Raw genomic sequence first — 25,666 nt, 5'->3', positions numbered from 1 at the left:
TAATATTTTTATTCATTTACAAAGTATGGTTCAGTACTGTTGCTGCTTTTTTTTTTTTTTTTTAAATAGTAAAGCACTAGCTTTCTTTCAGTATCCATTTTGAAAACTATCGGTTGATTAATCGGTATCGGCCAGTGTGGTCCAACCTAGCTATCGGTATCGGTAAAATCCACTATCGGTCGACCTCTACTCATAACCCAAATATCAGCATCAGGTTTTGTTTTTTTAATGCCATATTGTTATTGATGAACCAAACAATGCACTATAAATCATGTCATGTCAAAATCAAAGTAGCATTGGTGTAATATTAGTATTGTATCAGGGTTATTTAATATCTGTACTAACTTGTTCTCTCTGTCTGTTTCCCAGAGTGCAGCAGCAGCCCCCAGCCCCGTAATGGGCAACATGCCCCCCAACGACGGCATGCCAGGCGGACCCATGCCCCCTGGTTTCTTTCAGGTAAGCACAGCTGGTTTCATTCTCTTCCTTGCCTTCTTTTCCACTCATCACGCTGTCACACCTGCGCTCCGTTCGTTCGTTCGTTCATTCATCCATTTATTCACTCTCTCTCGTTCTGTGTGCGCGTGGGCTGCTGGTGGGTCTGTCTGTGGCTGTGGGCGGCTTGACAGCAGCCTGGAGCTCTGCTGTCTGTGTGAGATCATTCTGAACTTCTGTTTTTTTTCCACTCAGTATTATTCCTCACCGGTAAGATGGAGGCTCAGAGCGTTAAGTGTTAGTGGAAAGTAGCTGTAGTTTCATTTCTGGAGCTGTATTACACTTCCTATCTCATGTTATTGAGACCCCAATAGTTACTTAAACAGCTAATATATGGAGTTTGGATGTTAATACGGCTCCCATAACGAACCAGTGGAAACAATTGCTGCTGATTGTGAATTAGCTGTGTTACAAAACATTTAACTGTGACTCTGAGAGAGAGAAAATGAATGAATGGGATTTTGACTCTTCATGTGCTTCTGAATGATTTTGTACTTCTTTAAAATATTTTGTTGTATTTCTTTCTTTCTTGTTAAGCTTTCTCCTCTTTCTTTATCGTACCTCTATCCATCTGCTTGCAGCTTTATTCTTTCCATACTGCAGGCTGTGTTGTGTTCATGAAGGTGTTGTACTTGTTAAATGCGATGTGGACATTTACAGTTTTCTTTCTCTGATCAGTTTCTTAAGTCATTTTAAGTGGATGGCCTGTGGAAACAGATCAGTCTTCTTTATCAGTAATGTCTATACAGAAACATTGAAGTTAAACTAGATTTGATTTGTTCTGAAGAAAATGCGAGTGGTGCTCTCCTGTGGAAATATTGCTGCCGTTACGCTATGGCGTTGCTTTGCAGTTGCTAAGGAGTTCTGAGTGTTTTTAATGGTTGCTAGGTGGTTACTTGTTGGCACAAGTCAAAATAAGCCAAGTCTTTATGATGTTCTGTTCCCTAGATATGGTCCCTCCCTTCATTCTCATTTATTCGCCCGTTTTATCGTCCGCCAGATTAAAAGTTTTTCTCAATCCACTCGATTTGAGTTGCCATACATGTCTTTAGTACAAACAGTGCAGAAAGTTTACATTTTTAGTAGTGACGCATGATATATTGGTACGGTTTTTATTTATTTTTATATTTATTATTATTTAGCGGGATTTGCTGATATTGTATTATTAATGATGTATGGTGATTTCTCTTATTTTTATGTTTAGATTCCCTTTGCTGTCATCATCTAACCTACAGTTTATCTTTAAAAAGACTAATAATAATCTTTAGCAAATCTCAAAATGAATTTTCACACTGTACATTATAATGTTGTGATGCTTAAAAAAACAAAACTGGAGCATTTATGCTTTTAGTAACACGTTTTTATTTGTAGCTTATTTGACAAAATATTTGTTATATTTTTGTAGAATTTTAATATTGGCCATTTATATGCCATCAGTCATAAGATGAAAATAATTAACGACTTATTGGTGACAGCCAGTATTGGTGCATCGCTAATTATTAGTGGCTTCTTCATATCTCTAATCTTCAGTATGAGCACTAGTAATGGTGCTATTAATTATTAAGTGCTCAGACATCAGTTTTTCATCAGAATTTCCTCTACTTGTCATGAGGTGGAGATTTAGATTATTTATTGTGTTTAAGAGCTTTTTTTATTTCCATTTCTGTGTGTTTACCTGAAACATCACAACCACTTGCAATACAAGCACGGACACACGTAGCCTCATAATCAAACATGCTTGTACACATCCACAGCCCTTCCCATGATGCAGTGGGGATGGTGGAGTGTTTGCTCAGTGATGGACAGGCCTGGCATTTGGCAGTGTTAGTGATAAGGCAGAGCTGAGGGAGGAGATGCTTTCGACCGCTGTCTGGAATCTCCGCTGTATGGGGAAGGAAGGGTTAGGAGAGCAATATAGGGGAAAGGTTTGAGAAAAAGGAGGGAGACGTGCGGAGGAGATTTTTTTGAGAAGCAGAGGAGTGCTATTTATATCAGCTCAGCGCTGAGGGAGGGAGAGAGAGAAGAGGTGTGAGGTGTTGTGGCGCGTTTGTGTGTGTGTGTGTGTGAGTGATTGCTGCTCCTGAGATTAGTTTCTACCACATCATTGAGAGACCAGGACTGTGTGGGTTTGGGTTCATTCATCTGTTTAGGAGAGATGCACAATGTAGAAATTTTAACTCATGCTGTTGATAATTTTTTTTGTTATAACATATATAATAGCCGTGATTATGATCTGTACGATGGTGTCTGTTGATTAAATAACAGTACTTTTATTCGAGGATTTTATATGATTCTTGTAAAATTAGGAATGAAAACAATTTAATATTAGAAATCATTTTACCAAAAAATACTATGATACTACTGTTTTTTTTTTTTTTTTTGGACTTTACCATAGTAAGACCATATATTTGTTAGATATGTACCATTTTTAAAGTATGTTGGTGTACAATGTAAATTTAAATCTAAAAGTGTGTATATATATATATATATATACACACACAGGGCTTGACGCTAAGTTGAAATATTTAGGAGCGCATTCAAAAAATGTAGGGGCGCAATGCAAATTTTTACAATTGTGTGTTTTTAGCTTAATAAGGGGATATAAAGAGACATTTACAAGCACAATTATTTAATTTATCAGAATACAGAAAGTACACATAATTTTGGTTCAGACTCTATATTTAATAGGCTAATTATGTAATTATTTATAGTCCTATTAAACTGTGTTTACATTAGGTATGTGACGGAATCAAATTTTCACAATAGTCTTTTGTTACAGTAGGCTATATGTTTTTTTATTGTTGTTGTTTTTTTATCACAATATATAATTTCTAAGTGAAAAAATGTTGTCCTCCTAACTGGTTAAGTAATGCCTGGCTCACACTACAGGATTTTTTGCCCGATTTAGCCCCGATTTCCCCCTCCTGAGAATCAGGAGGAAAATCTTGTCGAGCAACTCGATCGGTCCCGATGTTCGGCGCAGATCTGGTAATGTGAGGTGTTCACCGATAGAACTTTGCACCTCCCGATCCTCTAGCACACAAATCGGGGCCGCCCCGATCATATCAAACATGTTTGATATTTAGGATTTAAATCGGGATGATGACGGCTATATGATTACGTCAGCACTTATATCAGCCAATGCGCGACCGCAAAACAGCTGCTGTACGGCTTCGTTGAATAGTGGAGACGGAGGAACCTGCTTCTTCATGTTTTGTAGTAACAGGATTGTCTGTATAATATGTCAAACACGTATCACAACCGAAAAGGAGAAAGAGAAGTGCTGGGGTGAAATCGCCTCAGTTTTGAACATACCGGGTGAGTGAAAGCTGCTAGTATGCTAGCTATTATGTAAACATTGCTGACGAGCTGCTGCGTGAGATCACGTGAGGCGCTCCCTCTGGCATGATAATCTTAATAATATCTTGTAGTGTGTGATGCGCCACGAATTGCAAATTTTGTAGTGTGTACATGTTTAAGATTTGATGGAAGATAATCTGCAAAGATTCTCTTTATGTGTCTGCTGCAACCAGATTTCATAATCGGTTAGGATTTTAAAAATCCTGTAGTGTGAGCCAGGCATAACTTAATTAAAGATATTTTACTAAAGAAAGACTTTAGTTTAAAAAATACACAAAAATATAAAGTAAACAAGTGATTCAAGATTAGAGTGCAACAGATTAAGTTCAAATGAATGAAAGAACAGTAGGTAACACTTTACCTATTTTAAGGTCCCATTAGTTAACATTAGTTAAACATTAACATTAGTTAAAGCAGGTCAACTATAACTAACAATGTGCAATAGCTAATTGTTGCAGTAGTTAATATTCTTTGTTAATGTTGATTAATAAAAATACAACTATTTATTCTTAAAGTTAACTCCATTGAAAAATATTAGCAGACACAACTTTTGATTTTATAATGTATTATTAAAAGTTGAAATTAACATGAACTAAGATGAATAAATGCACTGTTATTTCATGTTAACTAATGTAGTTAACTAATGTTAATTGAGCCTGTTAAGTGTTACTGAGCAATTATACCGAATTAATCAATATATAGCCATGTTTTAGGTTAGATTAAAATAAATAAATAGCTTGAGTCTTTAAGTATTAATTATTTGGTGCTATGGTGAAGACTCAAGTGAATATAAACATTTATTTACAGTTAGGAAAGTAGCGCAGCTGTTTTGTTTACAGGGTTACCGGGGTAACGGCTGCGTTTCTGCCTCAGTCACCGCCTCTGTGATCATTTAAATTAAATCGTTGCCTTTTAAAAGTTCAATATTTATATGAGGCTGTATCGCCATTTTTCAATAAAGAAATTAACACATTTGTTATAGGCTACTGTGTAAGTTAGACTGTTTTGTATTTTGTGATTGTATTCGCACTCATGCTCCTAAATACATTTTCCGGTTCGCTCATATATATTTTAGCATAGACTGTAAAAAAAGATGGACGACGCGTCTCCGCTTCCAAAAGTGAAGCCAAAGGATCTCAATGTGGCCGCTGCCATCTTGAGAAAATGACGTCATTTGGAGCCCGAGTCTGCGCAGTAGAGTCGTGAGGTGGAGCCGTGGAATCAAACTCCCGCCCAAACTCCCGCAGACCCAATCAACCATAACGACACGCTCTGTTTTTATAGCATCAAATTACTAGCTAAAATTAAACTTATCACAAAAATGAACAATTGAACATATATCAGCGTGTTAACAACTACCTTAAATGACCAAAACCATATTTCGGAAAATTGTATTGGAAGTGTAATTTATTTTTTTATTTTGACTCAAGTCCCATTTGTTTACATGGAGAGGGCGGGATTTATGACCTGTACTACAGCCAGCCACCGGGGCGATCAAAGAGCCCGCAGCTTCACTTTTCAGGACATGTGAGCCACACCCGATTTTTAGTCGAGCCCTGAAGAATACATTACATTTTACAATATAATTAGAATAGAAAATTTATTTTAATATGAAGATATTACTGTTTTACTGAGAATGAGACTTTTTTCAAAATCAAACTCTTTCTTCTTTTTATTAGCATCTTTAAATTTGATTTAGAACTCCAGATTTTCATATGGAATATGTAAAAATGTATGTAAAGAGCAAGTTGTGGTACCATCTGCTTCCAATATCTTTCAAATCACACCAATAAGGAAAATAGAAAAAATGCAGATATTTGCCAATATGGTCACCAGTACCCCTGCTTTTATTGAGTAGGAAGTCAGGTGGAGTGGAAGTGAACGGGTGTTACTGAAGGACCAAGATTGTTTAGCAGAGAAAGGCAGACAGTGAGCAGCAGCTACCACTGCTGTGTGTGATGAGGTGTAATGAACAGTCATGACCTCAGTGCTACTGTGAGTTAAAGAGGCCTTGAGCATCCCTAGACCCCTCTAATCCTTCCCTCAGACCCACTCTGAAAAAGGCAGGCAGCCAGGGAAAACACACACACACGCACACACACAATGGTCATGTATTCCTGTTGTATTGGTGCATGGTTTCTGGGACAGTCAGTGGAGCAGCTCTCATGCCAGACCCCGCAGCGATCCTCTCTCACAGGGAGGTCAGAGACGGGTCATGGCTAAATCGGAAACAAAAATCTCCCAAAAACCAGCTCAAAAAGTCCTTACCTAAGTCGTAAGAGTTTATCAGTCCACATAATTCATGCATGTGTTTATAAACAGGCTGCTTGTATCACTAAATGAATGTTGCCCCATGCAATTAAATCAACTATTTCACTATTTACTCACTTCATGGCGTTATAAACCTGTATGACTTGTTTTCTTCTGCAGAACATAAAATATGTCATTTCCATTGACTTCCATAAAAACATATTTTAAGAATGCTGGTAACCAAACAGTTTCAATTCCCTTTGACATCTATAAGAAGATATTTTGAAGAATGTTGGTAACCAAACAATTTTGGCTCCTGTTGACATTAAGAAGATATTTTGAAGAACATTGGTAACCAAAATGTTTTGGTTCCCATTGACTTTGTTGAGACGATATTTAGAAGAATGTTGGTAACCAAACAGTTTTGTTTCCCATTGACTTCTATAAGTAGATATTTTGAAGAATGTTGGTAATCAAATAATTGTGGGTTCCCACTGACTTCCATTGTATAAACAAAAATTACAAAGGAAGTCAATGGGACCCGAAGAAGTTTAGTTACCAACATTCCTCAAAATATCTTCTTTTGTATTCTGCAGAAGAAAGTAAGACATACAGATTTGTATCGACATGAAGATAAGTAAATTTTTGGATGGATCATTCCTTTTAATTTTCTAGTATATTTTGTGCCTTTTGGCCATTTTTATTCATACAGACAGTAGAGAAATAACAAAACTGTACTGAAAAAAGTGGCCAGCTGCATTTTGTGTATCAGAGCATCTTTGCTAACTGCCATAGGCCACTTGACAGACTCTGACTGTGCTGTATCTCTTTCAGTTGTGTTATTTTTGTTGCCGTGGGTGGGTCAGTGTTGCACCCTGGGCAGATGTGTTGTTCTGCAGCTGCGGTCTGTGTGGCAGTTCTGGTCATCAGCGAGGAGATTTCCGGTCGTGTTGGATGGATGGTTTCCTCAGCCGCTCTGAAACCAGCGGGAGGGCTTGTCTGAGGTCTGAGCACTGGCCAAAGGTCAAGAGGCAGTAATAAGTGCGGGTCACAACCACATACACAGACTCGACAGGGCGGTGAAAAAAAACTACTGAAACAGCCTCTTCTGCCGCCTCCCTCAGGAGATTTTCTTTCTTCTTTTGTTTAGTCACTGAACTTCAAAGACGATCCATGTACATCAATATGTTTAGCATTGAAATGTATGCATCTGTTTACTGTATAGTCAAATAGTGAAGACGTTCACGAACAAATATTGTTGCGCTTCTGTGAGATACATGAATGCATCTATTTGTGAGAGCTTTGCTTTGTTAACACTGCCTCCGAGTGGTTGAGAAGAGCTATTGCAGTTGTCCTGCGGGCCGTCATTCAGAGTGTATGAATACTGTCAAACTAACTGCCCCTTTAGGGCCCGAGAATGGAGATTGAAGGGCTCTCTGTTGATAGCCATGCCAGTAAGTGGCAGGTTATTATCTTCTCAAAGGTGTTGGAAGTGATTCTTATATATCGCTGTTTTGAGATCCTTCCCCAGTGAGGCAGGACTGCAGTGTGACCATGATTGGATGAACACTTCTGTAGGGACACTAATATAGATGCTTCCATATGTTTCGCATTCAGGCTTGATGTTCAGGGAGGGAGAGGAAAAGAAGCAAAGCTCCTTTGTTGTTTGTTGTCGTATAGTCTCATGTTCCTTACAGAACCATTTTGGACTCGAGCTCAATGGCCTGTTGATCATTAATGAACACTAATGGAAGCTCTGTGCAGTAGTTATATGGAGTAAAGGGTTTAATGGGTTTAATGTGACACATTACATGGAAATATTTCTGCAGCACGTACTGTACACAAACAGCGATTCTTTCTAAACCAATTTGACTTGTTTTGAAGAAAATGTGTGGCGTTTGCTCATGCAGAACTTGTCATCATAGTACAAGGGCCTTCCTATGCGTTTGCGAAAATGATCTGAGTGGGTGCATCTTTTTTGTTTTTCTTTATTAAAACTTGTGTACATTATTTTTTAAACCTAGTGCTAGTGGTATTGGTTCAATATTGAATTGTGCATTCTCATTCTCCTTAATTTTATATTTTTACACATTTTAACTAACTTAAATGTAACCTCTAGCAAGTCTCAGAATGAATATTCATTCTTCATACTTGCATTATAATGTTGTGATTCTTAAATCACATTAATCCTTTTTTTGCATTTCATATTTTTAGTGAATTTATTTTTTAATAAAATGTTTGTTGTTATATTTTACTTTATGCTTTACAAATGAACACAATTTTAGAATCTATATTAAAACATTTTGAATATAAAATATTTAGAGTAAAATATATCAGTTATATGAAAATAATTATCTAGTTATCAATGTTTAGATGTTAGTACATCCATATTTGTAGTGATTAGGATTTTCTGTTATGATTGTTCAGTGTCCTTCGGTGCTGTTGAGCTTGTATGGTTGGTGTTATAACTTTTTTAGCCTAAAATATGAATTTGCAGACTCCCTTATTAGTCTCAAACACATTTTTCTTCAAAATGATGAAGTTAATCTGTCGAATTTTGCCTTATTTTGTTGAGAACTTTCTGCTTGCAGTAAGGGTTGTTTGATTCTCATAAAACTATTCCATTTTTCATAAACTCCTCACACTAGCTTTGGATTTCCTCACCAGTATTTAGTACCTAGTGAGTGAGTTTGTGTCTTGAGTGTTAGTCGTGTGTGTTTGTGCAAGGGCTTCGGCAGCAGCAGGCCTCACTGGAAGGCCGTCTGTGCATCTCTCATCTCCCTCTTCTCTCTTAAAGGGGCCTCCCGGCTCGCAGCCGTCACCACACGCACAGCCTCCCCCACACAATACCAGCAACCCCATGATGGGACCACACGGCCAGGTAAGACACACAGCAACCCTCACACACACATACACACCGTGTCCTTGCTCGCACACTCGGTATACACACGGTCACACTTGCACACATGAGCACTGTTGGTGACGCTGGCAGCAACTCACTTGGGCAAGATGAACGGTGTAAATTACATGCTTATTTATAATTTTCTGCGTTTTTTAAGTCCTCTTCCTTTACACACACATTCCTAGAATAAGTTGCATTGTTTTATTTGTTTTATTTGACAGTCCTGTGTATGGACTTTAGTCAGGGTTGATGTCATATTTAAAGGGATAGTTCAGTCAAAAATGAAAGTTAATTTCAGTTTCATGTTGTTCTAAATCAGTGTGACTTTCTATCTGTCTATCGCAAAAGTAGAAATTTTGAAGAATGTGCTGGCTAATATTTCCATGGAATTGAAATGAAAGTGGACTGGAGTTTCAAAAAGAACAAACAAGCAACATAGAATTATGACAAAAGTGAGCCATTTGACTCTTGTGCTATATTTGAAGTCTTCTGACTTTAGATTTGATTAAGAAAGCATGCAGCAGTTAAGTCGTTATTGACTGAACATCTTAATATCTGCCCTAGTGTTCATAAAAGAAATACCAATATCTGATTCATGAATAAATCCTTTTGAATCTGACACTATTGTCTTGCAGCAGCTGCTTTATAGCAGAATTTGGATTTGCCTCAGTTTTTGAAGTTTGCATCATTGATTCTGTTACTTTCCTTTTTTAATACTGTGAAGATGTATAAAGTGCTTTAAAATCAAAGGTGACTTGACTTAAATCTGATCTTTTCAAAGAATCAATTGATCTAGTTCATAAAACTGTACTGAATGATTCGTTCATGAATTGGGCTGGTCTGATTCTGGAGACTTTTCAGGATTTTTTGTTGAATAGAAAATTCAAAAGACCAGCATTTATTTGAAAGCTTTTGAATTTTTATTTTTGTAACATTATTGTCTTTACTGATATTATTAATTATTAATACATTATTCTTGTCTTTACTATCACCTTTTTGGTGCTTGAAAGCTTCATTCCCCATTCATTAAAATTGTATGGAAAGGAGCAGCCAGCACAGTATTCAGAATATCTACTTTTGTGATGCACAGAAAAAGAAAGTCATAGAGGTTTGTAATGGCATGAGAGTGAAATGATGATTTAATATTTGTATTTTTTACAAGGCTGTGAGGAATAAAAGTACAATTCATTAGGTTGTACTCTAGCCAACAAAAGTGGACAAAAAAAATCTGGAAAACGTATGGTTGTGAAAATGACATTAGGACTGTAAATCCATCCCTCACAGCCTCGTTTTCTTTGGGTGTACACTCTAAGGTCCATTCCTCCTTTGTCTTCTCTTTCTTTTTTCTTTCTTCCTCCCTCTGTTTCTCTATCCTGGGAGTGTGAAGTATCCTGTATACCCCCCACCCCCTCCATCTAAAGTCGACTCCCTGCGAACAGGATAAATAATTCAGTCTCCTCCTTGTTCTTGGAGATGGGCCTCCACTCCTGGCCCTCTCCCCACCCCCCATCAATAGCACATTAATATTGTAGAGCCTCCCGCCACACAGCACCCTCACAAACACATACAAACGCACACTGACTGTGCAGAAACCAAAACGATGTGCGCTCACATGCACATACCCACAAAACACAGCGAAACCTACACATATCAACTCTCAAAGACACTTCCGCTTCCCTTCTCCAGGAAAAAAACACACACACGTTGCATATTGGAGCGCTATGGTTGTACAACATCTTCCTATAATGGTGAAAACACTCCAATTAGCTGTAAAAGCACATGCACACACACACCCATACGGCCTATCCCTCATCCGTTCAGTGCAGACATGTTGCAACAGAGCCCTAAAAGTTGGCGAGAGTCTCTCGGGGAGCTTCCCTTAGGCCTTGACCACAGAAGTGGCATCGGGTTTCGTCTCTAGACGCACAGCCACACGGCTCTAATGGTTTGTATGTCAGGACGCAGGCACGATACTGCCCTCGTTTGGGTTGTTGTGGTCACTTTCCTTCCTGACCAGACTTTCACTTGAGAAGCGTCTAATTGCAGCCGCTCGAGGTCTGACTTTCCTGATGCTCTCCTGTGTGTTCGTCGAAACACCACAAGAGTGTATGTGTGTGCACGTTTATAAGGCGGAACGGGAGCAGTCTGTGTTGACGGACAGAAGGAGAGATGTCAAATGCACATATTTGATGTCGTCTTGCGTTGGCTTCTGCTCTCCGTGCATCTGTCTGTCCATTCCATCTGCTATAGCCTGGCCTGCTGCACTCATTCATTCTGGTCTTTACAATGCTCTCGCTTTCTTCTTAAATAGGGCAACATGTTGCTAATCAAGTCTTTTTTCTCTTCTTCTTCTTCTTTTAGCCTTTTATGTCTCCACGGTACCCTGGTGGACCTCGGCCGTCTCTTCGCATGCCAAATCAGGTAGAGGGAACATCATCACCCTGTCATGTTGAAATTGCATACAAATAGTTCTTCCATTTTTACACACTCTTAAAGTGATAGTACACACAAAAATGGAAATGTTGTCATCATTTACTCACCCTCATGTTGTTCCAAACCCTGTATGAGTTTCTTTCTTATGTTGAACGTAAAAGAAGATATTGCTGGTAATCAAACAGTTAATGGTCCCCATTGACTTCTATAGTATTTCTTTCCCTACTATGGATTTCAATGGGGATCGACGACAGTTTGGTTCTTCAAAATATCTTCTTTTGTTTTCTACATAAGAAAGAAACTTACACAGGTTTGGAATGACACGAGGGTGAGTAAATGTTGACAAAATTTTCTTTTTTTAGGTGAACTATTTCTTTAAGGGTCACGTTGTTGTTGTTGTTGTTATGCATAGCTCTAAAATATTTTATTTGCTAGAAATTGAAATTTGTTAAAACGAAAAACGAAAAGAATTATTTATTTATTTTTTGTTAATTGAAAATAACACTGAAATGTATATAAAATATAAATAGATGAAAAGCTTAATTAAAAATGAGAAATGGTGGCAAATAATATGGCAACTAACTGAAATTTAAAAGTTGAATTACTAAAATAGAAATAATAAAGCTAAATAGAAATAATAAAGCTGCATACATAGGGATGTGACTGACGTTCATACATGCCTATAATGCCCCAAAATGCTAATCTAAAATTATTTTATTTGCAAATCACGTGTTGTATGTGTGTAAATAGATTATTTTTTGTTGTTGCATTTTTGCATTCTATTTACATTAATTTTATTCATTATAAATTTAAATGACTTCTGACTGTTACATCAAAGCCAGCGTGTGATATTTCTGGTCTCTGGTGTTGATATTACGTGTAAAGATTTTCAAGGCATGTTATGGAAGGTTAAAGGTTATGGAACTTCCACTGAAAATAAAGGACAAAATAAATTTGTTTCCATTTGTTCCTCACCTACATTAGATGTGTTTTATAGAAAACATACATCATGTTTACAATGTATTTCGCTGACCTTCCTTCATTTATGCTCTCCTCAGCCTCCTGTAGGAGTTCCAGGATCACAACCACTCCTGCCAAACAGTTTGGACCCAACCAGACCACAAGGTAGCATCTTGGCCCAACACTTCATAACTGCAGAGCCATTTACTTACTGACTGATGAATAATGGAATATCGCCTGTGTAATAACTCTGTCTCGTGTTTTTACAGGACATCCTAACATGGGCGGTCCGATGAGAATGAATCCTCCCAGGGTGATGGGTGGCATGGGCCCTCAGGTAGACACATATTCTTGCCCATTTTCTACTCGTTTATCCTCTGGTAGTTGCCCCAAGTCAAACGCCACAGGACTGAAACCCTGTTACTTCTCTTTAGTCACCTGTGCTGAAAGCAGAGTTCTCCCCGCTTCCCTATCTCCCTCTCTGTCCTTCTCGTTCTTGGCAAGCGAGGTACTGCACAAATCGGCAGCTGGTGCAGCATCTGTTCGACAAATTGGGTAGAGCGCAGAACAAAAGCTCGGGTTAGAAAGAAGCAGCCTCAGGCCTGAAAGCCTCTGTCACACTTTGCCCTCCACCCACGGGCAGCCAGACAGGTGGGCCGCCGTCTGCCTGAGCAGAACTTCGTTAGCATAGTGTCAATCGCATCCCAACCTGTTTGGTTGGCTCCCCACCGCTGCGGACAACAGTGGATGAAGGGCAGGGATTACTGCAGCGTGTAGTTGCTGCATTTTCAGCCCCACGGCAGAAGAAAAAAATCTTTTTTTTTTTTTTCAAATTGTGAATAGTTCACCCAAAAATGAAAATTTTGTCATCATTTACTCATCCTCATGTCGTTCCAAACCTGTATGAGTTGCTTTCTTATGTTGAACACAAAAGAAGATATTTTGAAGAATCAAACAGTTGTTGGTCCCCATTGACTTCCATAGTAGGAAAATAAATACTATGGAAGTCAATAGGAACCACCAACTGTTTGATTACCAGCATTCTTCAAAATATCTTCTTTTATGTTCAACATAAGAAAGCAACTCATACAGGTTTGGAATGACATGAGGATGAGTAAATGATGACAGAATTTTCATTTTTGGGTGAACTATCCTTTAATAGCACAAAATAATGCCAAGACGACACATCTTTTCAATTCAATGTCCAATTATTTATAGGTTTATTTTAATACATTTATTATTATTATTATACATTTTTTAAAATATTTATATATTTAATACTTATTTATATAATGTTAAATATGTATGCATATAATAGTTTATATATATATATATATATATATATATATATATATATATATGCATACACACACACATGCGCATATATATATATATATATATATATATATATATATACTTCGTTTTAATAAATATATTTGTATATAATTATTACATATTATACCATTATAATTGTTTGAAAATGTTTAGTTCTTTTTAATTTTATAAAGAACAAAACTTATATATGGGTAGTTGACAAATCGGCAGTAAAAAATGTATTTTACATATATTTATGTAGTGTGAAGTCTGATCTTTGAGAAAATATAAAGGGTCACTAACTTCGCTTTTTAATGAACTGAACCATAAATTTGTCCTATGGTGTGACAGCAAAAATTAAGAAAAAACCTGTTAATAATACATAAATAGCTTGAGAGAGATTTATCTGCATTGTTAGACACTTATTTCACTTATTTTATTAATATGAAATTATATATTATATATTATATTATATTATATTGTTGGACAATTTCAAGACAAACTTTGACAACAAGACAAACTTTGCTGTCATTCGTTCAAAACTGCTGAATATTATACCATTTTAAGTTGAGTGATATTTGTATCTCCTCTATTGCAATACTTAACTGTTTTTTTTAAGATATTTTGAGATAAAAACAAATATGTGGTTCTTTTATGTGTGTCACACCATAGGACATTATGTCACACTAAAGGACAAAAATGGTAGTTATTAAATTATTTCTATTTAATTTTGAACATGTCAAAGGAGAAAGAAAGTTTAATTTTGATACAAACAATATCAACATGTTTTTTTTAAACAAAACAAAAAATAATTTTCATCAACACAATTCAGCCTCTTAGTCAATCAGCATGTTACTGAAACTCTTCTAGCCCCCCGCTGCATGTGTGGCACAGCTAAATATGATTGATATTCAAACTATATTCATTAAGATGTGAATGATTTTTTTTTTTTTTACTATATGGCTACTCTTTTTAAGGCATCATTTTGATTCTATTTACTTTCTACATTGTTCTCTTAGGATCTCCTCCCTTCTGGTGGATCCCTGTTAATTTTCTGTCTATATTTCCGTGTCCTCTTTATTCCGCTAATTTCTCTCCCTCAATTATTTCTGTCTCAAAAACAAAGTATTATATTTTAAACTTATTTTCATGACACTTTATAACAGTACAAGTTTTCTGTAAAAACATCAGAAAATAGTTTAATTAATGTAATTATTTCATTTAAGAACACTGAAAATGATCAAAAAAGAATAAAAAGGAGTTAAACAAATCTTACTTAATTATTTAAAATGCTTCTTAAAGAGACCTTGTCCTCTGGTGTGATGTTTGTCCTGTGGTGTAACAGTACAGGCGTCACACCGTTGGACATTTTCTGTCACACCATAGGACGTTTTGCCTTTTTCTGTCAATTAATGACCTTGTTATTCCAAGTTAACCTGTCATTAGTGGTTTGCGAGACACATTTGCATAATTTTCCATGATTATGTAGTTTAACGGGCAGTTTTGAATTAAAAAAATATATAATTTAGGGGTGTCAGACCAAAGGACAACAAAACGTAACACTTTTGAAGTGGTTCCAAAAAAGTTAAATATTTGAACAATTCTGATAGAAAAATTGACCATGTGCTCATGTCATGGCCTTCAGTAACACGATCATGACCTTCAACTAATTAAGTTTTCTCTGGAATTGGCCGATTTAAAATCAGGATATGGTGTCACACCAGAGGACATGGTTTTCAGAGACCAGATGTATCAAGTTCCTACATTTTCAGAAATGTATGGATGAAAAAAAATTATAGCCATTTACTGAAATAGACACTTGTACAATTATTCCGGAGGTATTTATTAACATTTTTATGCTTTTTTTTCATTTATAAAAGTTTATAAAAAGTTAACCATGCTTTAGACAGTCACACCATAGGACAATTTTGAGATTTGGCTCAAAATTTTAAAAAAAATCTGATAACACTGCAGCTTTTATAACAAAAGAAATGTTTAACCATTTGCTGCATTTTAAATAACGACAATATTAATTATATTCATTTTTATCTTGTGGGACAGTGAAAATGCCGTGTCACGTCAACAACCCATATGCAATTATAATTTTATCTAATTAAGTAATTTATTTATTTATTTATAAACGCAGTGATAAAGGTTAATACTGGATTCCAGATTTTAATGGTTCCATTAAAAACGATTGTTGAAATGTTTGTGTTTTTGTTTTCTTTGTCCATTGTAGAACTATGGTGGTATGAGGCCTCCTCCCAACTCTCTAGGTGGTCCAGGCATGCCCGGAATGAACATGTGAGTCCTTCAACATGAAAACACTCCCTTTCCCCATTTATTTAATCCTGTTAAATCATGTTTGTTAACTTCCTTCTGTCTCTTTTCTATTTTTCTATCCTTTCTGGCTCTCCCTTCACCTTACAGGGGTCCTGGAGGACGTGGCCCATGGCCAAACCCGAATGCTAACTCGGTACGTTCATACATACGCTGTTGTCTGCATGCAGCTTTGTGGCTGCAGACAAAAACGTGACATGCATCAATGCTAAACTTACCTTAAAAACTTACTGTGGTTGCACCATGATACAGCAATGGTTTCAGATACCATGGTACTTTATTATATATGAAATTAATTCATTTATCATATTATTAGTATTATTAGTATTAGTATTAGTATTAAGTGGTATAGTTTAATTGTCATCCAAGTAAATGTATTCATATTCTTTTGTTTGGGTTGACAGATAGCATACTCCTCCTCGTCTCCAGGCAACTACGTGGTGAGTATCAAACTTTAGTATATTTTTGTAGTATATAGTAATTGTTTTAATGCATGAAAAACAGAAACCATATGCAAGCTATCTTCATAATATTTCATCAACTTGCCCTGAAACTACTTTAATTTTTGGATGATTATTTTAGCATTATTGTAGGCTACTCTTATAGGAAATGAGGCCTTTCCAAAATATTGGCAGTAGTTTAACACAGTAATGTAGTTTTGTTAATGGATCAGAGGTTACGGTAATATGTCAAGATGTTCTTGAGGGTGATCTTGACTTTCAATACCAATGTTCCAATCAAAAACCTCCTCAAAAGTGTGTGCCAGGCATGTTTTAGGAGAAAAACAGTCTTCTTAAAATAAAATTGTTTACGAATGCACTTTCAAATTGACCGCTGCAGAGATTTTCAGCTTTTTGCCCGTCTTTAGCTCAAAGGAAAACTGCAAAATTTAGTCTTTCCTTTTAGAAACTAAAAGCATAACTAAGCAGATATTAAAGTTTCTAAATGTATTGATTTTACTTGAGCAATTACTATCGTGCTTAGTTTTGCCGCCAGCATTGCCTCTCTTAAAAGTAAAATATCTGCACATTAGTCAAAGCAGCTTAATGGCTCCCCTGTGCCTAGTGTGTCTTTGTTTAAAAACTGCTCCTCTGGTAGTTCTCTTATAGTACGGCAGGTACTATTACACACTGAGAAGCTAAGCACGGGTTTGTGTGTGTGTTTCCTCCCTCAGGGTCCTCCAGGAGGAGGTGGTCCACCAGGAACTCCCATAATGCCAAGCCCAGGAGGTACAGTAGATCTGTTCTGTCACTCTCCCTTTTGCATATCATTCACACACTCGCTCTCACCTCGCCTCTATAATCGGCACAGCCGGAAACAGTTCGTGTCTCTCCAGGAAAGAAAGATGCTCAGCACTTCACAAACACCCTATTTAACACCCTCCTCCCTCCTTCCCTACCCAGCAGCCAATATCACTGCAAGGTTACCTGCATTTCCTCTGGCAGGAAAACAAAACATGTGATCAGCACCACCCCTCCCGCTTTGTTAATGTAATTCCAGTCGGCATGCTTGTGTTTGTGATGTTGAAGCAGAGATTATAGGTGTGAGTGGTGTCTCCCTCTCTCTTGCTCTCACGCTCTTAAGTCGCACACAAGCCATAAATCATTATAGAAACACATTTATTATGGTGATTAATCTCATCCAGCCATGTTCTGTATTGATCTAGTGTGCTGCTAAAGCATTGGTCATCCATATATGTTTGGAAGCGATTCTGGTCTCTGGTGAAGTTTGGTGAAGTTGTGCTGGTCTCTTCTCTTCTAGACTCCACAAACTCCAGTGAAAATATCTACACGATGATGAACCCTATTGGACCAGGAGGAAACAGACCCAATGTATGTATTACCCCCATCTGCATTTACTAGAGTAGTTATATTACCTACCGTTCAAAAGTTTGGAGTTGGTAAGATTTTTTTTTCACGTTTTTAAAACATTTGCTGATTTGGTGCTCAAGAAATATTTTTATTATTGTCAATGGTTGGTTGACAGTTGTGGTGGGTAATGTATTTCTGTGGAAACCGCAATACTTTTTTTGTTAGGATTCTTTGATTTAATACAAAATAACAGCATATTATTTAAAATGTAAACCTTTTGTAACATTACATTTGCCTTTACCTTCAATTTAATGCATCTCTTTCAAAAAATAAATATTGCTGTCCCCAAACATTTGAACACTAGTGTAAATATTTCTCCACTTAATGATTTTTTTGATATTTGTGATTCCCAAACAATACTACATTTGATTATTTTACAGCTCTTTGGAATACTTGATTCTTATTGGTCAGTTGTGGCATTTAGCAGCCAAATATTTGTGTATCATGATTGCTAAACTATAGAATTGATTGTTGTTTGATTGCCTTCATACTGTAGCTGTGCTAGTTTCTTGTGTGCTTGTGCTCATATCACTCCATGGTCTCTTTCTTCTTACATAATACTACAATTTGAACTCAAATCAATATTTAATGCCCAATTATTTATTTATTTGCTTAAGTAGTCGTGTAATAAGCTTGATAATGTACAGTCATTCAGTCATTATTGCAAAATAAACCCCTTCAGTATGATTTAAGACTCGTCTAGATTTATTTGTAATAATAAGCGCCTGACTGTACATTACACTTTATTTATATTAATCCTAAATGTCACATTATCATCATTGTTTTCATAAAAACGCAGACATGCTTTTAGTGAAATCAAAGGGGACATGCTCATGCTTTTCAAATGAATGTTTACGTCTCAGAAGAAGTCTTATGTTACTCAGGGCACTGGATGTGGGATGGTTGATTGAACGTGATTGTTTCTCTGTGTTTCTCAGTTCCCCATGGGTCCCGGTCCAGATGGCCCAATGGGCGGCATGGGTGGCATGGAACCCCATCATATGAACGGATCGTTAGGTAAGCTTTAAGACTGCACCGTTATTCAAAATAATATCTATATCCTACCTTAAAAAATCTCAAAAGGTGTTTATTAATAATATTAATATATGCTGTATTTATTTATTTCAGGCTCTGGTGACATGGATGGGTTGCCAAAGGTAAAGAAAGTTTTTTAGATTGCGAATATGTTTTTTTCTTTCCTGTTTTCACATCTCAACCTGAACTGTTTTTGTCAAATGTCTCTTTCGCTTCAGAACTCCCCCAACAACATGGCAGGGATGAACAACCCACCGGGCACACCGCGGGATGATGGAGAAATGGGAGGAAACTTCCTCAACCCATTCCAAAGTGAAAGTGTGAGTAGATTCTGACCCAAACCCAGAGACCTGCCACTTCCCTCACCTGCCAATCATGTACACTGCAGTCCAAAAGTTTGGAGTCAGTCAAGGTTGAAAACCCCGTTAAATTAGTACTTTTATTCAGCAAATATATTTATCAAAATGACAATAAAAACAGTTACAAAAATGTTTCCACAAAAATATTAAGCATCACAACAGTTTTTAACATTTATAATTAGGGATGTCAATTTTTGATCATTTCCATGATCGATCATCGTTAAAATTAACGATCACTTAATCGATTAATTGTTAACCTTAATACTGCAAAATGCGTCTATTGCAGTGGCATGCAGTCACCGACATGACAGGATGTGCCACTCAAAACGCCAGCTTTCTCACTCGAATTAAAGTTTTTTTGTAGTTTAAATAAAAGCATAGAAATATATATTAAATATTATATAAATATAATATATATTATATTTAATATAATATATACCAAGGGTACCAACAATTTCCCCACATTTTAAATTCTTGTTCTCCAATTAGATTTTTAGATTGGTTAGATTTTTGTGAATTTTTTAAATAACAGGATTAACAATGCAGATTAATTTTCACAGCCGCCTTTGATCATATTTACCAAGGGTACCAACAATTCTGACCGTGTGTGTGTGTATATATATATATATATATATATATATATATATATATATATATATATATATATATATATATATATGTATATGTGTATATATGTTTAAATAAAAGTTTAAATATAGCAGGATTGTAAAATGAATAGATATGATTACGATCGTTTGATAAAATGAAGAGAGCGCACCATATTACATTTGGGATCATTTTACTTTGGCTGTTTCATATCCTGTCATGGAGACTGCTCAATGCACCTTTTTAAAATGGTTTCATGGTTCTCGTTGTTTGCAATTTATATAATCGGTATTCAAAATAAATAATTGGTTAGCAGGGAAATTTTACATCACGACCATGCTTTTGGGTTCATGCCGTTCATTCTGTACATTTAAAGCCATACTCTGTGCTGTTTTGCCATTTGACGAATTTTATAGATCGTCGATTAATCGTTGACATCCCTATTTATAATAAGAAATGTTTTTTGTCCACCAAATCAGCATATTAGAATGATTTCTGATTAAAAAAAAAAAAAAGTAGAACAGTTACAATTGTTACAGTATTTCAAAATATTAAGATTTGTATTGTTTTTATGATCAAATAAACACAGCATTGTTGAGCACAAGAAACAGCTTTCAAATACATTTTAAAATCTTACTGACCCCAAACGTTTGAGCAGTAGTGTAGCTTTGCCCAGCAGGCACTCAGAAGGCCACACCCACTGACCATCTTACTTACAGACCAGAATATCAAATCAGTTAAAAAAAAAAAAAAAAAAATGATTTGATTTGTAAGTGTTATTGATTCAGTCCAAGAGTGAGTGCTGGAAATGGCTTTTGTTATAAAAGACCAGCAGTTTCCTGGACAGACACTTTCCAAGTTATTTGTCCCTCGGTTACTGCTTTGTCGACAAAATCATGCATTTTCTTGCTGTATTTTGGGACGGTGATGACACAACCATCTTGTATTTGCTCTGTGTAGAGTTCTCATGATCTCACCTCCGCTATATATCCCCCCCCTCCCCTTTGTCTCTTTCCAGTATTCACCCAACATGACGATGAGTGTGTGATTTCTTCTTGTTTTGTTTTATTTGGGGTTTTCTTTTTCGTTTCGTTTTCAAACCCCCTCCGACCGCCCCCGTTCCTTTTTTAACCCCGTCCCCCCTTCACGTCGATCAATCCCCGGCACCCTCTGCCCACGGAACTCTGGCTTTTTCTGCACAGCCTTCTGGGATGCCCCACGAGCAGAGGACTCACATGAAAGTGGCCCATCCCAGCTTGTGCAAAATGGCCACCGGCAACAGGAAACAGTCCCAGAGCCACAGGAAGAGCTTGTTGACTGAATCTCCCTGCCTCCCGGACTTCCTCTCTGGTTCAGGACACTAACAGGGCTGAACACACAGGAAGGCAGGTGTGTGTTTGAGCAGACACACGCTTCACCGGGCTGCTCACTTTATGATCTTTATGAACTCACTCCACTTTTTTGATTCGTTTTTTTAATCTTGAATGGATGCAGTCGTTTTTACAGTGGAAATTATCTGCACCTTTTTCCTCCATTTTATTGTGTAAATGCAAGAGGAAACTCGTTACGATGGGTTCGGCAATGAACGTTTTCATTATTCTGTGTATGTATTGTATTATTATCAATTGTTGATTTTATTTTTATTAATATTGTAATGATGGTTACTGATTAGGTTTCGATCTTTTTTTGAAAGGGGCACATTGTATGTAAACCACAAATTCGACAGAAAAAAAGCACACATCCATAATGCACAATAACAGTGTCATGACTTTTGCAGGAAGTCTACACTACGTTTTGTGTTTGCTGTGAAATCTTACCTCCCGCAGATTAAAAAGGTAGCCGTACCTTTTCTTCTACGTCTCTAGTATACATCTATATACAGGAAATGTAGTTTCATTGTCCCTGTTGAGTGAACGTCTGAGACCATGAGGCGCGAGGCCCAAACCAGCAGCGACTGTAACCTCCTCAGACCAGCCTGTGCATCCAACAACACGTTTTGGAGTCTCAATCTATCTGTAGAGAGGAAGTGATGTCATACCAGAGCCGGAAACATGCGGTTATACAACTAACTAGTGCTAAACTTGACAGATGTCTGCTCACCGTGATTCACAACTTATTTATTTGTTGTTTTTGTTCATGAATTGATTTATCGTGCACACGTCTCGCATGCGACCCGTCAGGACATATTGTACACATGTAAATATGCCAGTCTAAGATACCTCTTGAAGATTTGTATCATTCTGTCCCTCCCCAGAGGCCCACATGCTTTCCTTCTGCATGAATCTGAACAGGGTGTCTCTAGTCACACGACATTACAAACGAGGATCCTGTTGGCTCGGTGCTCATCATACTGGAGATTTTTTCGGGTGTGCTAATAGAGCCCTCCTCCTCAAACACATTTTGTTAAGTATGTGTTCTGTGTTACGTCTAATCAACTTCAAAAACGTGAGATGTCAGCCACATCCAGGGCTTATTTTTCTGAGCTTATTAGATAAGGGGATAGTAATAGGATGTCCAGGGACTACTGAATGAGGGATACATGGACTAAATGTGCTCACAGCCTGTGTGTTTCATAATATTAACATGCATTTTTTTTCATTTGTCTTTTGCGTTTGGTTTTTTAAAGGGATAGTCCATCCAAAAATGAAAATGCTGTCATTTACTTGCGTCGTTCCAAAACTGTGACTTTCTAACTAAAGAGTTTTGATTGCCATTGACTTACATTGTAATTTTTGTCTATACAATGAAAGCCAATGGGAACTTTTTGGTTACCAACCTTCTTCAAAATATTCTTAAAGAAGGTCTTCAGTCTTATTTTGTTAAAGAAGATATTTTGAAGAACATTGGTAACCAAACATATTTTAGATATTTTATGGAAGTCAGTGGGAACCAAAACTGTTTGGTTACCAACATTCTTCAAAATATATATGTAGAATAATTTTATATATATATAAAATGTTTTAATCTATCTTGTTAAAGAAGAATTTTGAAGAATGTTAGTAAATAAACCATTTTGGTTCCCATTGACTTCAATTGTAATTTTTGGCCATACAGTGTAACTCAATGGGAATGGAAACTGTTTGGATACCAATTCTTCAAAATATTCCTAAAGAAGTTGTTTTAATCTATCTTGTTACAGAAGAATTTTAAAGAACGTTAGTAAATAAACCATTTTGGTTCCCATTGACTTCAATTGTAATTTTTGGCCATATAGTGTAAGTCAATGGGAACAGAAACTGTTTGGTTACCAATTCTTCAAAATATTCTTAAAGAAGATGTTTTAATCTGTCTTGTTACAGAAGATATTTTTGAAGAACGTTACTAACTAAGAATGTAACTAAACTGTTTCGGTCCCTATAATTTTTGTCCATGAAGTCGATGGGAAGTGAAACTTTTTTTTATTTTTTTATTTTATTTTTTTTTCGTTTTGGAAGAACAATGTTAATAACTAAACTGTTTCAGTCTCCAATGACTTCAGTTTATTTTATTTTTTTCATACAATGGAAGTGAATAGGAACTGAAATTGGTTGGTTAATAACATTTTTCAAAACATCTTTTTGAAGTTAATTTCAATCTGTCTTTTCAATCTATTCTTTTGAAGAATGTCGATAACTAAAAAGTTCGGTCTGTATTGACCATGAAATGGAAGTCAATGGGAACCAAAACTATTTGGTTACCAACATTCTTCTAAGTATCTTCTTCTGTTTTCTGCTGAAAGTCACACAGGTTTGGAATGACGTGAGGGCGAGTGGTTTTTGGGTGGTCTTATCTCTTGAAACAAAATGTGTTTTTGGAAGTATAGGGCTCTCAGTGAAATGGTTATTAGGGATCAGAAGGAACCGGTAAATATCAGAGCTAAATGCTAAAATCCTCCTGCTGATTACATACACACACATTAATCACACAGCACCTGTTTTTAAGTTCTCCACAGCTTGATGACACGATGTACACAGAGAAACACACATTTATACAGCGTCTATCTTATTTTATTACTTTGTTTGTTTGTAAATACTGTAAAATGCATTTTGATATCATTGACATGTTTTGATATTTCAGTCACTACCAATGAATACAATGAGATCTTGGGGGTAAAAAAAAAAAAATAATGTAAAGGAAGAACCCATGTTTGTAGTTAAAGAGTCACCATTCTCTGTCTTTGACTCTGTACAGATGTACTAAATCATGCAAATGTAAAGTTTTGTCAGCCTCTACTTAGTAAACGACGTCTGAGCGCTCATGTTTTAGGAGAACAGGAAAGTAAGGGGTGTTTGAAGCGGTACCGTTCGCTCCTTGTAGACTAGACACTCACAGGAGGGACGTATGTGGAGGGCGAAAGCCTCACGATGCATCCGTTCTCTCTCGGACGTGTCCTCACTTTGCACTTTCCAGACAGCAGCCCACCTTTTAACACATTGCCTATGTGGACATACATGAACACAGGACTTGTCTCTTTATGTGCAAAAGGGACCACACATTGCAAACTTTACTATGAAGGATTTTTATCTATTTAAATGAAAAAAATGCAAACAAAAAAAGGTTTAAAAACTTGTTCGGAGTAGGGATTTTAAAAAAAGGTAATAAAATGAAAATGTTCTCTTGAGATAGTGTTTTATAGGTTGCGGTTTCTTCTCCTCAGCCAGTCCTCCGTATGTAAACCGCTCACGTCGTTGGCCATCTCTGTAATTCTGTTGTGACGCTGTACGATACTGTAACATTAGCAAGGAGACGACGTGCGGAGGGGCTTCAGATGTGGGAAAGAAAAAAAAATCCTCCTTCACTGTTGTTCTTTCTGACAAATGAAAAGCAGTATTGAGTATAAAGCAGTCTGTCTCCTGGGTTTGCTTTGTATTTCATGTTTAGGGTAGTTCGGATCCTTGTCTTAGGGACTCTTTCTGTCTTGTGTAGTAAATTAAGATGTTCTTTGTATGTTTCTTTATATTGTAAAGTTTCTTTTAGATTTAAAAGTTGCTTATTAAAAAAGGATGGAAAAAGTGCTTCAATAATGTATTTCTTTTCGCTCTTTGGTTTCTTTTTTCATGGAGTTGTTGCTTATTTTTTGCTTGTCCCTTCGTTGTAGATACAAATTTAAGACTAATAAAATAACATAACCCCTTTTACCAAGACTTTCTGCTCTCCCAGCTCTTAATTTATTATTAAAACAATTTATTTTGAAATGTGTGTGTTCCTTTTATGCGTCCTGTTCACTTCACCTGCTTTTGTAAACTACCGTTTTTAAGATTTTTAATTTTATTAAAGTCTCTTATGCTGACATTTCACTGCTTTTCATTAAATTCATTAAAACATTTATATTGTGAAGTATTATTAAAATAACTAATAGCTATATAATCTAATGTATTTCTAAAAAGTCATTTATTCCTATGATGGCAAAGTTTTCAGCATCATTACTGCAGTATTCAGTGTCACATGATCCTTCAGAAATTATTTTAATATGCTGATTGATTGATTTATTGCTCAAGAAATATTTAATATTGTTATCAATGTTGAAAACAGTTGTTCTGCTTAATATTTTAGTGGAAATATAGATTTTTGTCATGATCATTTGATGAATAGTAAGTTCAAAAGAACATTTGTTTGATAAAGAAATACTATAAATGTATTTGCTGTCAGTTTTGATCAATTTAATGCATCCTTGCTGAATTAAAGTATTAATGTATTTAAAAACAATTAAAAACAAACAAATAAATAAAAATACCCCAAACTTTTGAACAGTTCTGTACATC

At 36.3% G+C, this 25,666-nt stretch overlaps 1 protein-coding gene across 3 annotated transcripts in view; it reads left to right on the top strand.

The window, feature by feature from the left end:
• The window catches only part of zgc:110158 (uncharacterized protein LOC553590 homolog), a 75,041-nt gene extending 49,711 nt beyond the window's left edge, over nucleotides 1-25,330 (top strand). The window contains exons 2-15 of one of the 3 annotated variants that reach the window (XM_058748570.1): nucleotides 370-459; nucleotides 8,903-8,986; nucleotides 11,369-11,428; nucleotides 12,499-12,565; nucleotides 12,670-12,737; nucleotides 15,954-16,018; nucleotides 16,145-16,190; nucleotides 16,459-16,494; nucleotides 17,229-17,283; nucleotides 17,816-17,886; nucleotides 18,864-18,942; nucleotides 19,054-19,082; nucleotides 19,179-19,280; nucleotides 20,944-25,330. In XM_058748570.1, the coding sequence (XP_058604553.1) occupies nucleotides 397-459; nucleotides 8,903-8,986; nucleotides 11,369-11,428; nucleotides 12,499-12,565; nucleotides 12,670-12,737; nucleotides 15,954-16,018; nucleotides 16,145-16,190; nucleotides 16,459-16,494; nucleotides 17,229-17,283; nucleotides 17,816-17,886; nucleotides 18,864-18,942; nucleotides 19,054-19,082; nucleotides 19,179-19,280; nucleotides 20,944-20,973 (855 nt within the window). In that variant the 5' untranslated portion in view covers nucleotides 370-396 and the 3' untranslated portion in view covers nucleotides 20,974-25,330. The remainder of the gene's footprint in view (nucleotides 1-369; nucleotides 460-8,902; nucleotides 8,987-11,368; nucleotides 11,429-12,498; nucleotides 12,566-12,669; nucleotides 12,738-15,953; nucleotides 16,019-16,144; nucleotides 16,191-16,458; nucleotides 16,495-17,228; nucleotides 17,284-17,815; nucleotides 17,887-18,863; nucleotides 18,943-19,053; nucleotides 19,083-19,178; nucleotides 19,281-20,943) is intronic. The other 2 variants (XM_058748553.1, XM_058748562.1) reach the window with 2 other exon arrangements.
• Nucleotides 25,331-25,666: the final 336 nt, after the last annotated feature.

Source organism: Onychostoma macrolepis, chromosome 02 (assembly GCF_012432095.1).
Source record: "Onychostoma macrolepis isolate SWU-2019 chromosome 02, ASM1243209v1, whole genome shotgun sequence".
Lineage (NCBI taxonomy): Eukaryota > Metazoa > Chordata > Actinopteri > Cypriniformes > Cyprinidae > Onychostoma > Onychostoma macrolepis.
The sequence above is the reverse complement of the archived record's forward strand: the minus strand, read 5'-3'. Positions and strand labels throughout refer to the sequence as shown.